The 22,360-nt window shown below is 37.3% G+C and overlaps 1 protein-coding gene across 3 annotated transcripts in view; it reads right to left on the bottom strand.

Annotated features, from left to right (window-relative positions):
- NR3C2 (nuclear receptor subfamily 3 group C member 2) overlaps nucleotides 1-22,360 on the bottom strand; it is a 254,754-nt gene that overhangs the window by 54,884 nt on the left and 177,510 nt on the right. For all 3 annotated transcript variants that reach the window (XM_014578934.3, XM_014578933.4, XM_006133847.5), the window contains exon 4: nucleotides 6,522-6,638. In XM_014578934.3, coding sequence (XP_014434420.2) covers nucleotides 6,522-6,638 — 117 coding nt within the window. The remainder of the gene's footprint in view (nucleotides 1-6,521; nucleotides 6,639-22,360) is intronic.

The following is a 22,360-nucleotide window of genomic DNA, read 5'->3' as shown; positions in this document are numbered from 1 at the left end:
ATATGCTGATAAGAAATAAAAAGTTTGAACAATATATTTTGGTTGAGATATTAGTAGAAGGACCCGCTCTACTGGATCAATTTAAAGTGTGTAAAACTCAATGCAGCAATAAGTGCTCTCTCAGGAAAAAGAGCAAAAGACATCTTGTATGGAGTTACTAGTACCTTAATTTCCCAAAAGAGCAACCTCATAGATGGAGGAAGAGGGCATGGAGTAGTTCATACAGTAATTCATACAGTTAAGATGATTGATATCAATATAAAAAGACTATCTTCTATCCCATGAAACAGACTTTATGGGGGGTTTTATGTAGCTATTGATAGTAGTTAATGGAGTTTTGGATAGGTCACAAACTTTGGTATTTATGTTCTCACATTTTATATTTATACCTATAGTTTATAAACTATTGTAATGTATTTTCCTGTGCTGCAATAAAATAAAACTAAAGAAAGAAAATGTAAAGAAAATGTAAAGAACAGAATATAGTTTTCTCAAAATTAGTTTTAAAATGCATAATTTGCTCATCAGTTTAAGGTCAGATGTCAGCATTTTCCCAAAATCTTGAATTCCTGCCATCATTCTCTCAATACTTTCTGAACAGTTCCAGTAGCTAAATGTGTTTGTAATTATCTTCTGTTATCTCTTCAAGAAAAGCTAAAACATCACGACTATTCCTTGTAAATAGCTATAAATATGGTAATAACTTTCTGGGTAATCAAGTTCTGGATTCCAGAATTTCTGCCACTGACAAAGTAAGGAGTCAGAATGATTTGGGAAGAAAGAGCATCTGCTCACATGGAACATACCAGAAAGTGAATTAGGATTAAAAGTGGTAATAAATAAAATAAAAAATAAAATATAAACCATTAGAGGCACATTTTGCTATTCCTAACCTTCTCCTCTGGATCTGTTTGCATTGTTGGAAACTGAATTGTTAGAACAATGTAAACAAGATCCAGGGAGAAGGTTATGCATAGCAAAATGTGCCTCTAACAGGTTATACTATTATCATTATTATTAATATTATTATTGTTTTTGGTGATGATGAAAGAAAAAGCAAGCATAGGAAGATGACCAAATAATTTAGTTTACATATCGTTCAAGAAATGGCCTCTCCAGCGACATAATGCTTCATAACACCATAAAGACCCATTACTATTGAATGAGAGGGGAAAAATCACCTACTGAACTATCACTCAGAATTCCATCCAGCAACTTGGATTGGCTTGCAGATTGCTCTTCCAAGCAGAGCCAGTGCTGCTTAATTTATGAGACCTAACAAGATCACAGCACAAGGTAGAGTGGTTGCAGACTACAAAGATTCAAGATTACGTTACAGACCAAACTAAACCTGACTTAAATGATAAAATTGAACTTTACAATTGATTTTCCTGTTTCTTTTTTCGTCAAGACAAAGGTCACAGATTTTAAGACTAAACACCATAACTTGTTTGAATTCTATGAAATCTGAATGTGTTTAGCTATAACAGGTAAAATAACATGCACATCATGTGAAACACAACTAATGAACATCTGAAAATTAATAGATGTTAAAAATAACAAAACAGCTTAAAATTTAACATAATATTTACAACATTCTCCTGGGACATAAGACTGTTGCTTTTTAAAAACCTTGCAATCTTCTTGTGTCTTCTTTTGTAAATTTGACTAATATAGAATTTAGAAAACAGGGCTAAACCTGAATTGAAATAATGTCATTTTGGAAATAAAAGATAATTTAATTTTCCATGACTTCTATCTAAATATAAATGACAAAAGTAAGATGTTCATAATTCAGGTGAAATAGTATTTGGTAATATGCTCAAATACAATTTTTGTGAAATTTAAAATTGTAGATTACTCAAGGGCAAAAAACTGATTGCATATTCAGTTTCTCTAACTTTTTCCATTCTAACATATCGTTATGCTAAATCAGATTAATGTGCATGTTCAAATTAAAACATTAATACTTTGGAACAGCTACAGAAATTTTGTTTAATGAAATAATAAAAAGGTTCAAATTAAAGATGATTCTCTCTCTTCCTCACACACACAGTTGAACAAATTATCTCCATCTTGTATAGTTTAGGACTTGGAAAAATCAGACAACTCTGAAACATTTAGGCAGGATTGTGTAAATTAAAAAGAGAAAGGATCTAGTAGGCTAGCTAGTCCATCTCCCTATTAATGTACGATTGTTCCCTACAAAAGTTAGATTTCCTAGTGTTCTGTGAAGGCTGAAGTTTTAAATGCATAATGGGTTTTTTACTACTTCTGTTAAGAGACAGTTTCACTGCACAATGGAAGGTACCAATATGCAGACTAACTTTAGGTTAAAGTTCATGGTAGGATCAATTTATATGCTATACGAGGGAAATATACAGGCATTGTAACCAAAATGAAATGGTTGCAGACACTTTTCATATTAGACAAAAGCTTTTTAACTTTTCAACTAAAAAAAATCATGTCAGTTCATCCCTATTCCCTTTCTGTCTTCCAAAAATTGAAAATATGTTTTCGTTTGAATTTTTCCACAGAAGAGAGATGACTTACATATTTTTTATATCAGATTTGTAGTTTCCACTGCCAGAATTGTAAGTTAGGCCCTGATCTTGTGTTCACTTACATATGTGAATAACTTCATGTATGGGATTCTGTTACTCATTAGTTCTACTTACTGAAATATTCTCATGTGTATTCAAGATCATCTCAAAGAAAAATTGGATTGGGCTATTGATAATATGATAGTCTTTCACTTCTTCATCCGGAGCAAAATTACACTCAAGTTGATAGGGACCTAAAGGTGACCTGTGTGCTCTCAATTCAGTTCTTAGTGCATAGCTGTTACCCTTTCCACAAAGCTGTCATTCTTTATAGAAATATGATTGTAAAGTCTAACGTACATGGAGACTAAACTATTTTTTAAGTCACAGGATAATATCTCCAGATCAAGATTAAGACATTGAAAAAACAGCATGAAAAAGCATTTGTGCTATTGGCTTTGTCTTAATTCTCTGAATACTTCATTCAGTTTCAACAGGAAAAAAAAGGCATGGATATTTATTAGGGTTGGTAGTAAAATGGTCACTTTTCAAATGGACAATCAGTCCTATCTATCTTACATGTATTAACAATATTTAATTTAGCTTTAAGGCTATCAAATTCTTGTTATTGCGGGGGACAAACCATGACAGACCTTAACCTAAGTTATAATTTTTTAACAGAATTAAAGGAAGAAGGGTATTGTGGGCCTGTACCATAATACATGCAGAAAGAAAACTTCAGAACTGGTTAAATACATTTGGTTCATAATTAACTGAAAATTAATAACAGTATCTTGGGAAAAAAGCACAGATGAAAATGGTCCAGCATGCATTTTGAACATGCTGGCTTTATCTGAATCTCAGACAGATGGGAGTGGGAGTGAGATGGGAGATATTCCTGGACCAGGGAGTCCTGCCTGGCTGCCCCAATGGCAAGAGCACTGACGGCTTCGAGTGGGACTGGGGCAGAGTAGCACATGTGGGGCCACAGCAGCACTAGTAGCGGGGCTGAGGATGTGGCAGTCACTGCAGCTCCAATAGCAGAGCTGGGGCCAGGGATGCAGCAGCCCTGGTAGCAGAGCCGGGCCAGGGATGCAGCAGCCCTGATAGCAGGGCCTGGGCTGTGCCAGTCAGGATTGCAGGGTGCATAGCACCCCAGCAGGGAGGTGGCTAGGGCAGGCAACAGGACGGGGAGGTGGGCTAGGGACCAGTAGCAGGGGACCTCCCCTGGTCCAGCAAATTCCCTCCTTCAGGACTGGTCAGGTTCCGAGAGTGCTGGACCAGAGAGGTCCAATCTGTACTAATAATTAACCTTATCATAAAATCAGACAGACTGTGGAGTAACCTTGCTGAAGAAATCATCATGTGGTGACTTGATGAATAATTGTCCAAAGACTACCAGAGTATAAAACAAGAATGGATGTTACAATTTTAATAATTTAAAATAAGGTAAATGAGAAAATAGCTATACTAACTTCAGGGAGTGTTCATATAAAGATCTATTCAGCTTTGTATGCATTGTTTTAGATACATTTTTGTAAAGTTGCCAAACATGGTACAAATGTTTAAGCATAATTCTAAGTACTAAATTTAAAAAAATACGAACACACTCTAAGGCAAAATGTATATGCTCAAAATACACACACAGGAGTGTTTATTATGACAAAAACAGAAAAGAATATTTTTATGGGAGAAAGATCAGTGGTGTCAAATGTTCAGTAAAATGCATGAGGTTCTGGAAAAAATTGCATTTATTGGAGAAAATATGGACTATTTACCCTGGATTTTACATTATTCTACCACTTTTGTTTGCTAGGAAAGAGCTTCCCATTACAGAGATGAAGTAAGATGGCAGCTAACTTTCACATTTTAAACTGTAATATGCTTTAAGACTATTCAATAAGAGTTTGGGTTCTTTCATTCGGATCAGCAGATCAAGATTCAAAGGAGAGTCAATTTCCTTACTAACGCTAGGAGGAGAGGTACTTTTTCTGCAAGATGACATCTAGGGACTGCAATTTTGAGTTTGCAGCAGTTCTCCTATAGGCCCCGTCCTAAACTACAACCTATTTGGTTAGAAAGTAAGTTCCCTTAGAAGGCCAAAACATAAGGCATATTTGATTTAGTTTGTGGTTTCATTAAATCTTTCCTTCAAATTAGATGGTGAGAAATTACACTGAGATTATTTCTCTGAGCAAAAAGAACAGAGTCAGCCAGTGAGAGAGTTTCTGGGCATTACCACCAAGCAGCCTCCAGCTACTGACTCCAAGCACCTCAGTGTCAATCTATCAAAACAGAGCCTCGAGGACCTGGCAACTGGCCAATATTTGGGCAGCATCATGTACAGTACAGGAGGATGCTCAAAAGATGCAGACACCAGTAAGGCAGACACTTTGGGTCCTTCAGTAACCTCTATAAGGGACACTGTGGCTACGTCTAGACTGCACTATAAAATTAAAAAAAATACAAAATTTGCGTTAAGCAAATTGTGTACCTTTTTTCGATTTAATTTCAAAAGAGGTTATTTCAAAATTTGGCATGTCTACATGGTGCCAAATTTCAAAGTAAAGTACTCTTGAGCCATCCCTTATTCCTCGTAGAACTAGGTTTACAGGGATGGCAAAAAAGCGCATCCGTTATTTTGAAAAGTATTTCGAAATAGAGGACGCGTTCCTTGGACGCAACATTGCTATTTTAGTATCCCAAAATAGCAATAAAGTCTAGACGTACCCTGTGATAACAAAGTTGTGAAACTGAGCTATAAAACCACCCTTATATCAACTCTGTTATACAGAGCTGAAATGTAGGCACTGGGAAAAGGTGAAGAACACTGATGTTCTTATTGATTGTATTGTATTGATGATTATTCTCATCATCTACATCAGCTGCTCTAAATCAAGTGGCTGGAAATGATCAGAAATGAGGATGCTGAAAGCAGAATTCACCAAACACTTCCCTCAGCATGGTTCAGTTTCAGTTCTATTATATTTCTACAATGAAAGATTGATGAATTTCAAAATACACGTACCAAAGAATGCTACTACACATGCAGTGATTACATGGGCACAGCGGCTTCAGTAGCATGATAAGATCCCCAGTGAGGGGCACAAATTGAATATCCAGTCAGACTATCTTAAGGACCTAGCCAGAGATCAATCTGGGTGGCACTCAATCTACAAGGAGACCAACTCCCTTTGGGATTTGCCATGACGATGACAACAAGCACATGATTTTCAGAACATCTGTGATAATTGTATTATACAGAAAATGCTTTAAATCGTGTTATTTCAGTAAGAATTAGGTAGCACTAAGCTATCATATAAATGCATATTCGAACTACAGCAGATTTCAATCTTTACTAGAACAGACATTAACAAAAAAGCTGAGAGATATAACTTGCAAGAGCTTGTCTTTTGTTAACGTGTACAATATTTTTAAATTATCTCAAGAACGTTCACCACTGGCACCTCAAAAAATTCCATACATAGATGCTGGCTTCCTCCAAGCCAGGAGGGCACTCGGATATGCCACGTCTGATTGTGACAGGTGGGAAGCACTGTGAGGCACAAGGAGGAGTTAATCTGCTAGGCGCGTGAGGTGCTGGGAGGGAGGGGGAGCTAGCTGCCAGTGGGTGCTTAGAGCCCACTAATTTTTTTTCAACAGGTGTTCAAGCCCAAGAGCCAACAGAGACAGCACCTATAATCCCATAGACAATTCCTGAAGCTTCTACACGCCTAGCTATGTGAAGTTCCACTAAAATTACTGTCATCAACAAACACCTACTTTTCTTGTTCTGAGCCATAAAATACATCTCCCAAAAACTGATTTAGAATGACAGTAAGGTTTATTAGCTTTTCTGCATTTATCTCAGTGCAATTCTACCTGAAACATTTGGGATTATGCAGCTATGTATAGAAAGAGAAGGTGGTTAAAATATTTTTGCTTATTAAAATAAAGAACTATAAGTGTTATGCTTACCTCCTAAATTCATTCCAGCTTGTAAACATTTCTGTAATCGGCAAGCTGGGCAGTTCTTCCTTCGAATCTTATCAATAATACAGTCATTTCTTCCTGCACATAGGTAATTGTGCTGCCCTAAATGAACCAAAAACAAAAAACAGAATGTCAGTTGGATACTGTATATATAAATATTTCCCATTCAGTATGCAGTCATTTTGAATTTCCTGACTCTCGCTTCCCATTCTCTATGTACCTTGTTGACCTTTCACAGAATCTTCCTTCATGCTTCCAAAATAAACAGAAACCATTGCACTACAGCCTTTGCTTCAGGAAGGAAGCCTTTCAGTTTAAATAAGGAGATGAATATTTCTATCACTTGGTTGCATTTTTTTATCCTATAAACAGGATTAAACTGATTATTTATGGTCTCAGATACACTGGGGTTGAGGTTTTTGGGGACCCCTATAATCGTATCATCATTACAAGTCACGTAAGCAAAATAAGTACAAAGCTCTGTACAAAAATAAAGTCCTTTCCCCAAAGTGTTACATTCTAAATTAGAAGCAGACAATACAAGGCAGATGTAATACAGAATTCAATCTTTTTAAACAGTTTGTTTGTTTTAATTAGTTATCTCTCATGTGACTGATAATTTCTGAAATCTGTGCAAGTAAGTATCTGCATCCCCAATGCATTACTCCAATTGTATGCAGTTATTAAACTAGCCCAACGGATACATTTCAATGAAGAGAGAGTATGTTTAGTTCACAATGAATTAAAGAAAAGAAGTATAAGCAATGGAAGAAAGCATGAAGATGAGGGTGTGGGAAGGATATAAAAGGATGTTCAGTTTTAGAGACTGGAAGGACTCTAGATAGTAGGGGAACAGGAGGCAATAAGAGCAGAATTGTATGTGGGGACAGTATTATGAAGAGTTTTTTTAAATAAATGAGATGCTTAAATATAATGTGGAGGGAAAGAGGATAGCAGCAAAGAGTTAGTGTAGCGTGGTCAGAGTGATGTAAGAGTGATGTTGGTTACATCCTTTTATACAGACTGTCCTGGAAAGGATGTGATGCAATGTTGAGGACATCAGAAGAAGATGAGCTTGCAGTAGCTCTGGTGACAGATATCCTATTCGTATATAAAGAGATTTTGTAGCAGGACTGGAGAGAGCTCAGAGAAGGGATAGAGAAAGAAATGACAGTATTTGCCAAGAGCATGGATTTAGACAAATAGACAAAAGTCAAATTCAAAACTGAGGCTGTCAGTTTGTGCAACAGATTCAACCAAGTATTAACTGTGAACTACGATGGGAAAGCATTTGAGAGAAAAGAGGAGAAGTTCAGATTTCATTTTACTGAATTTGAGCTACCAGTGAAGATGTCAGAGAGGTAAGCTGGCTGGAGGGTGGAGTAAATGAGGGGGAAGAGGTAGTTTTGTGAGTTATCATTGCAAAAAAGATAACTAAAATATGGGAGTGAATGCAGTTGTTCACAAAAAGGATAGACAGGGCGAGGAGGAAAGGCCATGAACAGTACTATCAGAAACACTGGCAGATTGTGGAGAAGAGATGAGGAACCACTCAGCAGATTCTGAACGGGTGGTCAGAGGAGGAGGAATAAAGCTAAGACACAAGAGAATTGACTGTAGCACTGAAATGATGGATTTCGGCAAAGGATACGGCTAGATCAAGGAGGTCATTAGTGATGTCTAGGAAGAGCTCTATACTGGTGTCAGTAAGAGCACTTGAATTCAAATGGAGGAGCAAGTAGAAATTGGATTGCAGAGATCAAGGGGCTTGGAGACAAAAGAAAGCAGGGACCTAGGGCACTAATGAGATAAGGATATATAGCCAGAGGGGAATTTCTTCCAAATAGGAGGTACAAAGGTTAAAATGTCCAGGGAGCTGCTGACAGCAAAGGTAACTGCTTTCCACAAGGCAGAATAACTTCCCGTGAAGACTCAAGGCAAATATGAGGCTACAATTCAATAGAGCACTCTGAGCTAGGACTCAGAAGAACTGGGTTCTGTTCCTGGATATTCCACGCCTTTGGCAAGACTTCTGTAACTCTGTTTTCCCTCCTGCCCTATGTCTGTCTTGTCTACTTGAGATGTAAAACAGGGAACTTTTACGGTTTTTTCAGCATCTAGCACAGCAGGGAGTCAGTCTCACTTGGAGCTGCTAGATGCTGCTATAAGACAAGAAATAAATCATAATAAAATGAAAATGTAAAAGTTTAGGTAACCTTAAGTAATAAAAACTCTGCTACCTGCAGCACAACTCTGACAAAAAGACTGGAACTTTGGGGTAGTCCATTCCCCATTCATGAATATATGTCAAAGAAAGAGACTAAATTAGAGCACGCTGGATAATACAGTGAAAATGACTTGAACAATTATCTGATGTTGAAATACGCCTACTAAAATACTAATAATGGGCTAGTCTTAAAAGGAAAACCTACTTCAAATATAATATAATATATTTGTGCATTAAATCAACCTGTGTAACAGAAAGATATCACAATGAAGGCCGTTTAGAAATATTGTATTTAATTACTATTAATACATTTTCTGCCTACTGATTTAAGTACATCTAAAATATTATGCAAGAGTACTGTAAATTAGAATTAAAGTCTAAAAATAAAGCAAAAAGTGTTAAAGTAATGCTGAATACTAAGAGTGTCATTAAAAACCTTAATTTTGATATAACTTTGAAGTATTTAATATTCTCTGCTGGGAATGTGTGTATGATTGTTCAGTACTGCAGCTTTTCAGTGTCTTGCACAATGTCCTTTGTACAACATGGAGCATTGCAATACCATTTTTAGGCTTTCACAGGCGGGTGCAGGCTATTAATATGACAAGTCAGCTCTGATACTGCAAAATGAACCCCTCTGCAGATTTCCCCTGAAGGCAGTTTGTTCTATGAAATTGTACACCTGTTAAGTCAACATTTTTCATTATGGCTTTCAAAAACTGATGAGCTTAGTAAAAGTAGGTTAACATTTATGTACTTCAGGATAATTACATAGGACATATTTTGTATACGTTGTGGAAATGTTTATTTGATTTAAATCCTTGTCTTACTGTGTCCTTCATAAGACATATTCCTTCTATACCTGAACAGTTTCATGAGTCATATTTAAGATACTTTGGTTAGCTTGCAATTACCATATAAGCTTTTTCTTGCTAAATGTTTACTGAAATTAAAATTCAGTAAAAATGAACTAATATGTCCTTGAAAATTTCAACTAATACATGATGCAAACAGCTTTTCTTTTAAATTGCACAGGTATGTCCACTGACAGATGCCATATGCTAAATCTTTAAAGTTCTCAATTCCATATGCCAATTTACTTGGATAAAAATATAGAAATATTTTAAAACACTTTACTGTAGATTTTTTTAAAGTTTTCACTGAAGCAGAAATTATACAAATTGAACCTTTCTAATCCGGCACCCTCAGGAAACCAACTAGAGAATTTGCCGAACTACGAGAGGTCAGTATAGTCTAGCAGCATTACCAATACTTCCACAGCTTACTGTGCAATTAGAAAACATTTAAGGGTAAATTAGAGCTAAACAACAGCACAAAACACTGAGAGCCAGGACTGGTGGCTGTAAACAAACTTTATAGGACTGGGGAAACCTTGGTCACACCCATGATAAGTGGACATCAGGCTAATATGCCAGACCACGGATGTTGCTCTAGCAGTGTGCACTGGTTTTGATATGTTCAAGCTTCACAACAAACGAATGACAAACCCTCTTCATCCACTCCCTATGCATAAAAACTAAATAATAGAAAATATTTTATTACTAAAAAATAGCTATTTGGCCCCCCGAATTGAAATATTTAGTTATTTGTTTACTTTTTACATAATTAAGAAACCGTGTTTAGATATATTTGCAATTAAAATTGTAGAATGCTTAAAAAAAAAGAAAAACAATTCAAAATTGTGTTACTATAAAATGTAATATTTTACATAGCACAACTCTTTCTCAAGTATCCTTCAAAAGTATATCCCATCCCACTTCCTTCTTTTCTTTGATTTCAATAGGTGAATGGGCACTTTTGAAAATCCTGCCAGGTGCCTATCTGCATCCTTAAATGCCTAAATGTATTTGGCTGGCTGGCTTCCTTCCTCCCTCTCTCCTTTCCTCTCGATTCCCCAACTGCCCTCTGAGTACTACAAAATGGTAATAGTGCTCAAGCAGTGGTGTTTTAATATGGTTTGTTTCATGTATTGTAGGCTTTGTTTATTTATTTATTAATTGTGGTGACATGCTGTAGAGAAGGGAGAAAGAAAAGGAAAAAGAGAAAGAGAAATAGGCACATCATGTCACCTATCCAGCAACGATCAGCAGGCTAAGTTTTGTAGATTTGCTGGTAACAATCAGTCTCTTGGTGAGATTTGAAGGAAGATAAGCTTTTCCCATTCATAAAGGACAGTTGGGGAAAAAAGGGGTTCAAGGGAGGCACTGACTGAAGGGCAGCAGAGCCTGGGAATACTGGAGAAAGCAGAAGTCAATAACAGAATAATTTATGGGGTCAGATAGGAGGGAATAAATTAGGAAGAACGCTGAATATAAAGACAAGAGTTTGTATTGGCTGTGGAGAAAAGATGGAGTCAGGGAAGGAGTGCTAGGAAGGTGCTGATGTAGTGACTATAATAGGGCTAAGATGGTGATTTTAGACATTCTGAATAGAGTAGACGGGCATGTCTACATTATGTGGAAGATCGACACTGCCACAGTTGATCTTCTGGGGTTCAATTTAGTGTGAGTAGTATAGACCCACTAAATTGAACTCAGAGGGTACCCTCATCGGCACTGGTATTCCTGCTCCTGATAAGGAGTAAGGGAAGCTAACGGGCTCCCACTGAGGCTATATCTACACTGCATTCTTTTTCCAGAACAAGATATGCAAATTGTGAACCACAATTTGTGTACCTTTTACCGCTTTTCTTCTTGGAAGAGGCTTTTCCGACATTTGGCCCATCCACATGAGGCCAAATGCCAGAAAAACTCTCTCTTTCAGAAGATCCCTTATTCCTCATAAAATGAAGACTACAGGGCTTCCGAAAGAATGTGCCTACTTTTTCGGAAACTGTTCCAAGAAAGCAGATGTGTTCCCTGGATGCAGCAGAGTTTTTCCAGGATACCAGAGGTATCCCGGAAAAATTCTATGGAGTAGACATAGCCTGAGTAGACAACACAGTGTAGACATATCCTGAGTGGACAACACAAAAACATGATGTAATATACGTCACCTTCAGCTACATAATTTACATCAGGCCAAAGAAAGCAAGATTGCAGCACTGAAAGCCAGAAAAGAGAGGCTGAAAAGAGATATGAAATTATAAATAGAGCCCTGCAGATCTGTGAATATCTGCTTTGTATCTGAAGACAGATATCTAAATCCACAGATCATTTCTGCAGATCACAGATGGATGCAGATTCAGATTTTGTATTTAAAGCTGCAAATCTTAAGATAGCCACAGATCATTTTTTGTGGATGCAGATCTGATGTGGGATACAAAATCTGTATCCCTACAGAGCTCTAATTATGAGATTTTGACTGAGAAAAGGAGAGATTTGAGAAAAGCAGCAAGATTTAGAAACAAACTCCAGAACTTCAGTGACAGGACTGAATCAATTTCAGAGCAGTTTCAGTGGAGCACATAAAGTGGAAGTCAGATGGAAGAGGATCAAGAATTCTATTAAAAGAATGGAACTAGAGATGACATTGATAGCAGAGAACATGAGTGTGGAAGTGGAGGAGAGAAAAGAGATTAGGTGATAGTTTGAAGGGGAGATACAGTCAAGGCTAGGATTCTTTAAAAATACAGGAGACCACAGTATGCTTGTCCTAATGAGAATGACAGCTTAAGGATAAGAATTAAATAGGGGAAGAGAAAAAGAGGAGAGGGGATGGGGCTACCTACTTATATATCATGGTCATCCACTGTACTATATAAACACATGATTAAATTCAACATGATTCTAATCTCTGGTGCTCTTCTTACTGTAGGGTTAATATTTTATTGAAGTTTTGAAAGACTATGTCAATTAAGTTCATTTTACAGTTTGTCCTGAAAGCAGCAATATTCAAGGTCATTTTGCACTCTTGAGAAAGTGAGTCCATATTTATGGCCAGCCACTAAAAAAGCAGGGTCTTACATTCCTGATTTTACTCATGTAAAATGTTTGACAGCTGCATGATTTCTGAAGACAGAAGCTGACATAAGAGGTCATGATCCTTAGAAGAGAAGTTGTCTCTTAAGTAGATTTGCTGAGTTCCTTATATCAGGTTGAAGATTAGAATGGAGACTGTGAATTTGCCTCAGTGCTATAGATGGGCTGTTTCATTCTGAAATTACACTTTTTCAAGGTAATAGAGAGATAGCAGTGTTTGTCTGATTTTGGTAAAACAAAAGGAAAAAATATGTAGCACTTTAAAGACTAACAAGATAGTTTATTAGGTGATGAGCTTTCGTGTGTGGGTCTGCCCCACGAACGCTCATCACCTAATAAACTATCTTGTTAGTCTTTAAAGTGCTACATATTTTTTCCTTTTGTTTTACTTTTTCAAGGACGTCGTTTCCTTCTAAGCTATGTCTTAGACATCTCAAAAGCATTATGACCAATCATCATCTAATAGGACGGTCATTAACAGGATAGGAAGAAACCACTTAAAAGAGTCACATTTACTAGAGCAAGAGTTGGGCAAACTTTTTGACTTGAGAGCTACATCAGGGTATAGAAATTGTTTGGCAGGCTATGAATGCTCATGAAATTGGGGTTGGGGTGAGGGAGGAGGTGAAGGCTCTGGCTGGAGGTGTGAGCTTTAGAGTGTGGATAGAGATGAGGGACTTGAGGTACAGGAGGTTGCTCTGGGCTGGGACTGAGAGCAGGAGGGGAATCACAGCACGGGTAGAGGGGAGGGGGATTATTGGTGCAGGCTCTGGGCAGTGCTTAGCTCAAACAGTTCCAGGGAGCACCAGCAAGTACTTCCTCTGGCTTCTCTGCAGAGGCACTGCCACACAGCGCTGCATGCTGTCCCACCTTCAGGCACTGTCCCACAGCTCCTATTGGCTGTGGTTCTCAGCCAATGGGAATTGCAGGGCTGGCACTTGGGGCAGGGATTGCACACATACTAGAGCCTTCTGGCTGCTCCTATGTGCAGGAGCCAGAGGAAAGACATGCTGCTGCTTTCAGGTGCTGCACATATCTGTGGAGCAGGGTAAGCCCTTGACTCTGCTTCCTAGATGGAGATTGAAGACTGGATTAAAACATCTCATGGACCAGATGCAGGCCATGGATTGTGGTCTGCTGACTCCTGTACTAGTGATTCATACAATGGTGAGAATTCCAGAATACCTTCAGGCTCTGGACTATTTTGATGATCTCAGCAAAAGACTTTCTCAAGGAAATTGACATAATTGTGGTAGCTAGAACTTTAAAGCATATGTCTCTTCCGAGAAACAAATTAACATTGCCAGGGTTATCTTAACTCAACTTTTCTTTTTGTCCAGTTTATTCAGCCAACAGTGGATTCAGAAGTAACAGAAAAAGAATCAAATTTGAGCTAAATATGAGTCAACAGAGTGACACTTTTGAAAAAAAAAAAGCAAACATGATTCTAGGATGCATTAACAGGTGGGTTGTGAGCAAGAGACGAGAAGTCATTCTTCCGCTCCACTCTGGGCTGATTAGGCCTCAATTGGAGTATTATGTCCAGTTCTGGGCACCACATTTCAAGAAAGATGTGGAGAAACTGGAGAAGGTCCAGAGAAGAGCAACAAGAATGATTAAAGGTCTAGAGAAACTGGCCTATGAAAGAGGACTGAAAGAATTAGGCTTGTTTAAGCTTGGAAAAGAGAAGACTGAGAAGGGACATGATAGTGGTTTTCAGGTATCTAAAAAGGTGTCAAGGAGGAGGGAGAAAACTTGTTCTTCCTAGCCTCTGAGGATAGAACAAGAAGCAATGGGCTTAAACTGCAGCAAGGGAGGTTTAGGCTGGACATTAGGAAAAAGTTCTTTCCACTGTCAGAGTGGTTAGACATGGGAATAAATTGCCTAGGGAGGTTGTATCTCTGGAGATATTTAAGAGTAGGTTGGATAAAGTCTATCAGGGATGGTCTAGACAGTATTGGTCCTGCCATGAGGGCAGGAGACTGGACTCGATGACCTCTTGAGGTCCCTTTCAGTCCTAGTATTCTAGGATTTCCCACATAGCAATGCAGTAGGGTAGAAGTAATTTTTAGCAAATGCCATTATTGAATATGTACATAGGTAACCCTTGCTTCACTTAAAATAGCTAAGCCAAAATGCCTGGAAAATTAACTGTTCAACATAAAAGATAAATAGGTACCACACGGTTAGTTATTAAGAAGAATGTAACAGAGTTGTCACATTAAAAGTATAGCTGTCAGAATTACTTTGTTTATAGTTCTCAAGTTTAGATAATCTGAGATGTACATATTCATGTATAATATGCACTGTGATACTTCAAGTGTGACAGGGGGAGTTGAGAACAGTTTCTGACTTGTGAATTTCCTAGATTTTTTTTTTTTTTGGTTTTGTATGGCACAAAATTAAACCGATATCCTCATGCCCTGCAATTTGTTCTCTCTGCATGCTTTCGTTCTCCTTCTGTAGCATTACATTTTCTTTTTTCAAAGTCTGAGCAAGAAAATTCAAGGAATGTAATTATTTTCCTGGACTTCTGCTGTCTATAGTCTCAATGGAAATTTCTATAATGTTCAAAGAATGTTCAGTTTACTGAAACTGATTGGAAAAGATTTTTGCTTTGTCTAGCTCAGTAGGAAAAAAAAACTTCTTCCTTGTTAAAGTTGTAGATCTCTCAGATCAAATGTCAGAATAAATTCATGGAAAGTTTCAGAATCTGTATTGGCTATAAATTCCAAACCAACAGCGGGGGGAACTTTGTCTGGTCCAGTAACAGAAATGAAGTGATCAAGAAGTCTATGCTGGGGTTAGTAATGTGATAAAAGAGGGGTCAGAAGAGAATGGCTAGGTCTACACTATAAAAATAAATTGGGAAAAAGAAATGTAATTTGTGGTTTGTAAATTGCACGTCTTTTTCCAATTTACTTCTGTGACGGCGCGTTGGGGGTTTTCCCGTCTCCTGCACCCCTGTAATGGCACGAACAGACTCCACCAGCCAGTAGAATAGAGGGAGTTTATTGCTTCTCCAGGATATAGCACAGCACAGATGTAATCTGGTTACAGGGCCAGGCCTAGGATGCCTCAGCCCCCCCCCTTGAGATGGGGGAGACTGGGCCCCTAAATTCCAGCCCCTTTCCCTAGTATGTCTCCTCCATGCTCCCAGACAGAAACTAACTCTCTTCCATTATTTCAAAATATAATGGGCTCACTATTCTGACATCCCTGTAAACCTCATTCCACGAGAAGTAAGGGACATTTCAGAATAGTGGTGTGTAGATAGCACCAAATTTTGAAATAAGCTATTTTGAAATTGATTCAAAATAAGCGTAGCTCAAATTGCATAGCTTATTTTGCACTATGAGTGCAGTGTAGGTGCACCCAGAGTGTCCTGAGCTCAATGAATGTAGTTCTATATTAAGCTTCACCCATTCCCATTAATTAGCACTATTTACTAAATAAACAAAAGCAGCTCTTGCCATCTCCTGTACTGCCTTATTCTCTCAGTTTTGCACAGATTTTGGTTTCCATATTAATTCTGAAAGTAAGTATAGTACTATTTAACTAGGTGAATGGAACAGAATGAAATGTTTAACACACTGAAAAAAATGACATAATGAAGAGGAGAGACTACTTACTTCTAGAAAATCTGGTTCTCAAAATTGCCCCTACCCAGGATTCTCTCACCCCTCCCCCATTCTTCCAATTCTCACTAGTATAACTCTACAGAAGGAGTTTTCCTCCTGCAGACAAAAATCATGTAATTTGCCCACCTCAGATCCCATTTGTGATCAGCAAGTTATATGAAATGTAATTTTCATCACAGACAGCTCTGAAATCTCCACATACTTATTGAAATCAATGTTATTACTGTAATCCTTTCAATTTATTTTGTTTGGCAAAGTGTATCACTCAATCTTTTTTATCCTATCATATAATAATTATTATACAAATAATATATTGCTAAACATATATGTAATACCAAAAGACATGTTTAACAAAAGTTATATCACATTTTCTAGAAAGGAACAAATTGCATTTGTCCAACAAATCTTGATTTATGATGTATAATTGGCATGCTGATGCAAATCAAAATGATCAAGTATATTTTCAATTTCCTTTAAAATTTCATTTTTTTGAAAAGTCACTACTGTTGTGGTATTAAGAATACAAATACCTTACACTGACTCCATTTAAATCTGAACTGCATTTTCATTGTACTGTTAAAGAATTTTTTAAGCAGCTGACAACTGCCCAGCAACAGCAGCCTATGTTTGCAGTCACTATTTTAGGCTACATCACATGTCAATTACATAACCTTGTTTTACTGCTCTTGAACTGGTTAGAACAACCTGGGAAACAGATTAGGGCAGTCCCTCTGAATTCTGTAATCCAAAGTCAATTGCATGCACAAATCCTCCACCCCCCCCCCCAGCATAACAATATTGAATCTACAGTAAGTCACCCTCTTTCAATAACTAGTTACTTATTGTTAGAGTTTACTGAAACATTTGATAATTAACTTTCTCAGTTCTGTTTAAACCAGTCCAGTCTGACCATAATAAAGCAATAAACAATGCTCCCAGATGCTGACATTTATGAATGGTGAAGGCTTATGATGCTTATAAATGCCACAAGAAAAAAAAGCACAGAATTCATATAATACATATATATTGTACATAATTTTAAAAAAGAAATAGCGATCTTTTAGTTTTTTCCAGGATTCAGACTAATTCTGGAGTCCTCATATGGCCTATATTCTTTATAACTCCCTTGGGGTGTGACCATATCATTTCCAGATCAACATGTCTGCTGACGCAGGAGGCGGCTGTGTTTCCCACTTCCTCATAAACAATAGTGAGGCCAATCTATATCATGAAATAGAATGGGGTATGGGTACAATAGCTAAGGCAGAGAAAACATCTTCATTTACAAAATGTACAAAAATTAATCATAGATTTAAAATATATTTAAATATATTATAAAGCAAATTTATTTACTATGGTTCAGATTTACATTTTTCCTACTTCTGTTCTTGTCTATTTTCTAGTGTTGCTTCTATTACATGATGCATCTTTTCTTCAGTTCTTTTCACTATTCATATTCCCTCACACTAACTAACCTAAGTCTTCTGCCCTGGGCTACTTCATAGCTATATGCTCCTTCAATTTGGACCCTGGCTCCAACAGTCTAAAAAGTTAATTACTTAACAAAGAGTTTAAATGAGCCGGGTCCTACAGGACTTTCTGATGGCAACTGGAGAAGGCACTGCCAATGGGCTTTACAGGCTCTGAGAGCATCTGTCAGGGTCAACCTTCTGTCTTGCTTCCTAGATAAGTTTCCTCTTTCTGCAACCTGTCCACCTCCCCTTTGCATGGGCTTCTGATCTCCTTTTAACTCACCTCTCCAGCTGGAGCAGACACAGCAAGGCTGGAGGGGCAATACCGGTACTGCCTTTTAGCTGCTTGTATATCCCATTGTGCTAAGGCTCAAAGTGGGAGTATGATAAATTCATGATGGCAGCAATAACTTAAAATACTATCAATAAATGCTTTGGCAAATATATTCATCTGGGAACCTCATAAATAGCAAATAATTTTCTTTAAACATTACAGGTAATCCATTAATGATAATCGGAAACTTAAAAAAAAAACTCTGTCTCTTGAGATTCAGAAAACAGAACTGTTGAATACCTAATTAATATTAGGCAATCAAATAGTTGAATATAACCCACAGAAAGTTTTTCAAATAGGGGGCTCATGTTTATCTTTTACTTCTTCAGGATGACTTTTTTTTAAACTTAATATTAGGAATGTCATTTCTTGTTTAATCACATGACTCGTGCGTTATAGAAGGAGAGAAATCTGAAGATATCAGATACATATTTAATATAAAATTCCATGGCACGCTTAAAAGTTAGCTTAAAGAATACTACACTAATTGTATTATTCATTTACATATTTAATTAGTAAAAACCTCAATTAAAAATTAATCTGAGGCTGCTGCAGAACTTTCAGTCTTGCTGCTCTGCCCACAGAATTCAGCGGCTACACGCGGTAGTTCGGCACGGAGCCCGCACTAGCAGACATTTAAAAATGGCGGCGCCCGGCTTTATGCAAATGAAATTCAAATCCCGGGCTTCATTTGCAACTCCGGTTGCCTACATTACCACCCTAGCTCGAACTAGGGTGGTAGTGTAGACATACCCTTTGTGACTACACACTTGTCAGAGCTGGGCAGAGTGACTTTGCCAGATGGGCCAGAATCATCTAGAAATTGGGTGTGATGGGCACTAGGTGTGCTCATTAGTTGTTTGAAGCCACTTGGGAGATTTCCCATTCTGAGCAAGCAGCCTGTCAGAATCTACAGGGAGAAGGAGAACTTTAAAGAGTAGGAATGGAAACCAGACTTAAGCACTCAGCAGAGGGGGACAATCCAAGGACTGAATGCGTCTCCTGTAAGTATTGCATTCCAGGGCTTTGCTGTTTTGTTGGATTAAGACTGAAAATCCCTTCACCCCACTGATGAAGAAAATTTAGAACTTGTAGCTGGTGAGACAAATTGCTGATTGAGACTGCAAAGACTCAAGGGAAGTTTATTGAAGGATGTCCAAACCCTGTGTAGGGAATGCCAGCTCCTTAAAGAAGGAAAACCAGTCAGTTCCCAGTCTCAGAGACTGAGTCATGCCTTGCAGGAGTGTATGTATATACCTAGTTTATATTTTCATTGAACTTGTGATAGTAACAAGGTGGGAAACCCTGCCTGACAGTGTTATCTTTACAAAGTAACAGACAATATTTATAGATTTTTTGTGGGTTACAAGTAAAGTTTTTTGCATGTCTACCGATATGGATTTAGTAAATATTTATCCTTTAGAAGCCCTATAACTTTTCTTTTTTCAGAGAGATATCTCTGTAGTCTTTCTCTCTCTGAATGAAAGTCCTGTGAAGACTAAAGCCTGGTTTATGCCCCACCAGAGAGTTAAGCTGTGGTACAGGAAAGGGGAAAGAAATATTTATATTTAACATTAGCATAATGCTTTTCCCAAGCAGCTACTGACAACCACAATTTTGAATTGCCTGAATTCTGGGTGTTTATTTTCTTTACTGAAGATTTTTCATTGAACTTCATGATAATGTCTCTCAGAGATACTAATAATTAAAGCAAAAAGAGAAAGGAAAAACAATGTATGGCACAATCAAATGACCAGGTTCAGAGTGATTAACACTGAATGAAAGTACTGAACTGCACATGTCCCATGTGCAATTTTCAAATAACTATAAACTCATTGTTCCCAAAATAGATTGCTTCAGTCATGTTAAAGTAATTTGTCCTCATTCAGCACTATAAACCTCTCTCACGGGTCACTCATGAGTAATTTTACTCTCACAGGAAAGGGTTTATAGAAGCCTTCCCTAAGTTGTTAGCAAGTATGAAGTTTTAAAACCAAACAGCTTTTAAGCTAAAGCAGCCATCTTAATTTTTTAATGGCTTTAGAACCGATTTCCTTGCAGACATAATTCAAATTGCAAGATGTAATTTTAGCAAATTTCTCCCTCCCACCACAAAAATTCATCTATGTATGTATGTATGTATGTAATAACAAGCATGAGCACAAATTATTGTAACAGTTTAACAAAACACTAGAAAGTAGGGACTTGGAACAGAAGTGTCTTCTCAAAGCACAACTATAGTATTGCCATGGCATAAAACATTTATTTCATTTTACTATCAGAAATCATGGTGTTTAACTGACAACTTTTTCAAAATTTGTTTTGTTTAGTTAAACCAAAGGATCAATTTCAGTTAAACACTGTTGTTTATAGATAACACTCACTCCAGAGACAAAGAGAATGTCATCTGAAGAAACTGATGTCCATCCTTAATATTCTCATTTATAAAAAAGTTTTTTTTCCAATTTATTGTCTCAAAGAGAAACATCGGTGATTTTTATAATTTTATTTCAGTTTTGTTATTAAAAGCCCTATTGTATGAAAACAGGTTCTTCCAAGAATTAAGGTAAAAAGAATTCAACACATGAAGGCCTAAGAGGAGAGTATGACTAGTATGAAAATGCTCTGGGGCAATTTTAAGCAATTTTCTTATTAAAATCAGATATGAATTAAACATCATCAGAGTCTGCCCTGTATTTACACACTACCAGATCTAGAATTACAACTGTGAGTAGTCCTATAAAAGCAAATGGAGTATTTAAACACTTTGACAGATAGGGAGTATTTGGAGAATTGTGCCAGTCAACAATGTCTTTCTATCTCACAATTTTTCCCAGCCATCTAAATCTATTCTCAGATATTACAGATGGTAAGCAATGCTGCTGGTATCTATAAAACATTTGACAGCTATGAAAAGGGATGAAGATTAAAGACAGGATTCCATTAGCATCCAACATATTTTATAAATAAGATGGGGAAAAAGTTGGACCATCTGTCCCCCCAAAAACAATAAGAATTAAAGGAAAGTTGCAAAGAAAATTGATTGTTTTGTAAGTATACCAGTTTCACACCACAGTAACTGAGATACTCAAGACTCATAGCTTTGAAAATGAATCAACAATCAGACCCTACATTTTCTCTAAAATATTTGGAGTACCTATGAAGTATGATTTAGTCTTGCTGTTTTATAAGTAACTCTGAAACTGGTAAACAGCTGTATTAAACACTTCCCTGAAAGGCACATTTGCATCTGAAAATACATAAAGATTAGATCAAACAAACTGAAAAGTTGATGAACTTTATGTACTAAAAGGTTTTTCTACTTTGGTAAGTGAATTATAATGAAACATGACACTGTGTTTCATACAACTTATTAGTCCAGTCCCACTAATTTGCACTCTGAAGCGGTGTGATGATGCTATAATTGGCATATAGCCAAAACCAACATTCAAAAATAATTAAGAAATTATGTGGAAATCATTATTATTATGTTTTTAATAGTGAGAGTGATTATTAGTTAGTTACCATAAAAGAACAAATTAGAATAATTCAGTTATAGACATTAAATGGATGCAAGTGAAGTAAACTTTTTAAAAATACAAATGAAAAGATGAATGCAAAAAAACACTGTAAGCCTGATTCATCCTGTCACTATAGCCCTTTCATGTTTGGCAGAATAGTATGAAGAGTTTCTAGGACAGGCATAAAGTCACTCTTGGGAATACGGCTATTCCAGGAAACCACTATGCCTGGATTTAGAGCTGGCTTCATCAGCTCTGCAGCTCTCTAAGGAGGAAGATGCTTCCCAGGATATGTCAGCAGTAGAATAGGCATGTGAATCTGGGCAAACTGGAGGCAGGTTGGTGTATACAGAGCAGAGGCAAGAGGGAATGTCTTAAAGCCAGATCAATCTTCCTGCAATTCTGCATACCTGGCAAGGCCTCAGGGGCCACTGAAATAGGGGCACAATTCAAGAAAGCCCTCGGTGCTTTCTTAGCCTCTGTCATGGTCAACACCAGTCCCCACTACACCCGAAAAATGTCCCTCTAGTGTCCCAGCATCAGCACCATTGGCACTAGAGAGATGAACGTGCCTCCTTGCTTAAAGGCTTCAGAGGGGTAGCCGAGTTAGTCTGTAACAGGAAAACTTAAAACACAACAAATAGTCTAGTAGCACCTTAAAAACTAACAAAACATGTAGATGGTATCA

This window comes from Pelodiscus sinensis, chromosome 4 (assembly GCF_052426305.1).
Source record: "Pelodiscus sinensis isolate ZL-2025 chromosome 4, ASM5242630v1, whole genome shotgun sequence".
Lineage (NCBI taxonomy): Eukaryota > Metazoa > Chordata > Testudines > Trionychidae > Pelodiscus > Pelodiscus sinensis.
This window is presented reverse-complemented; position numbering and strand designations above follow the sequence as displayed.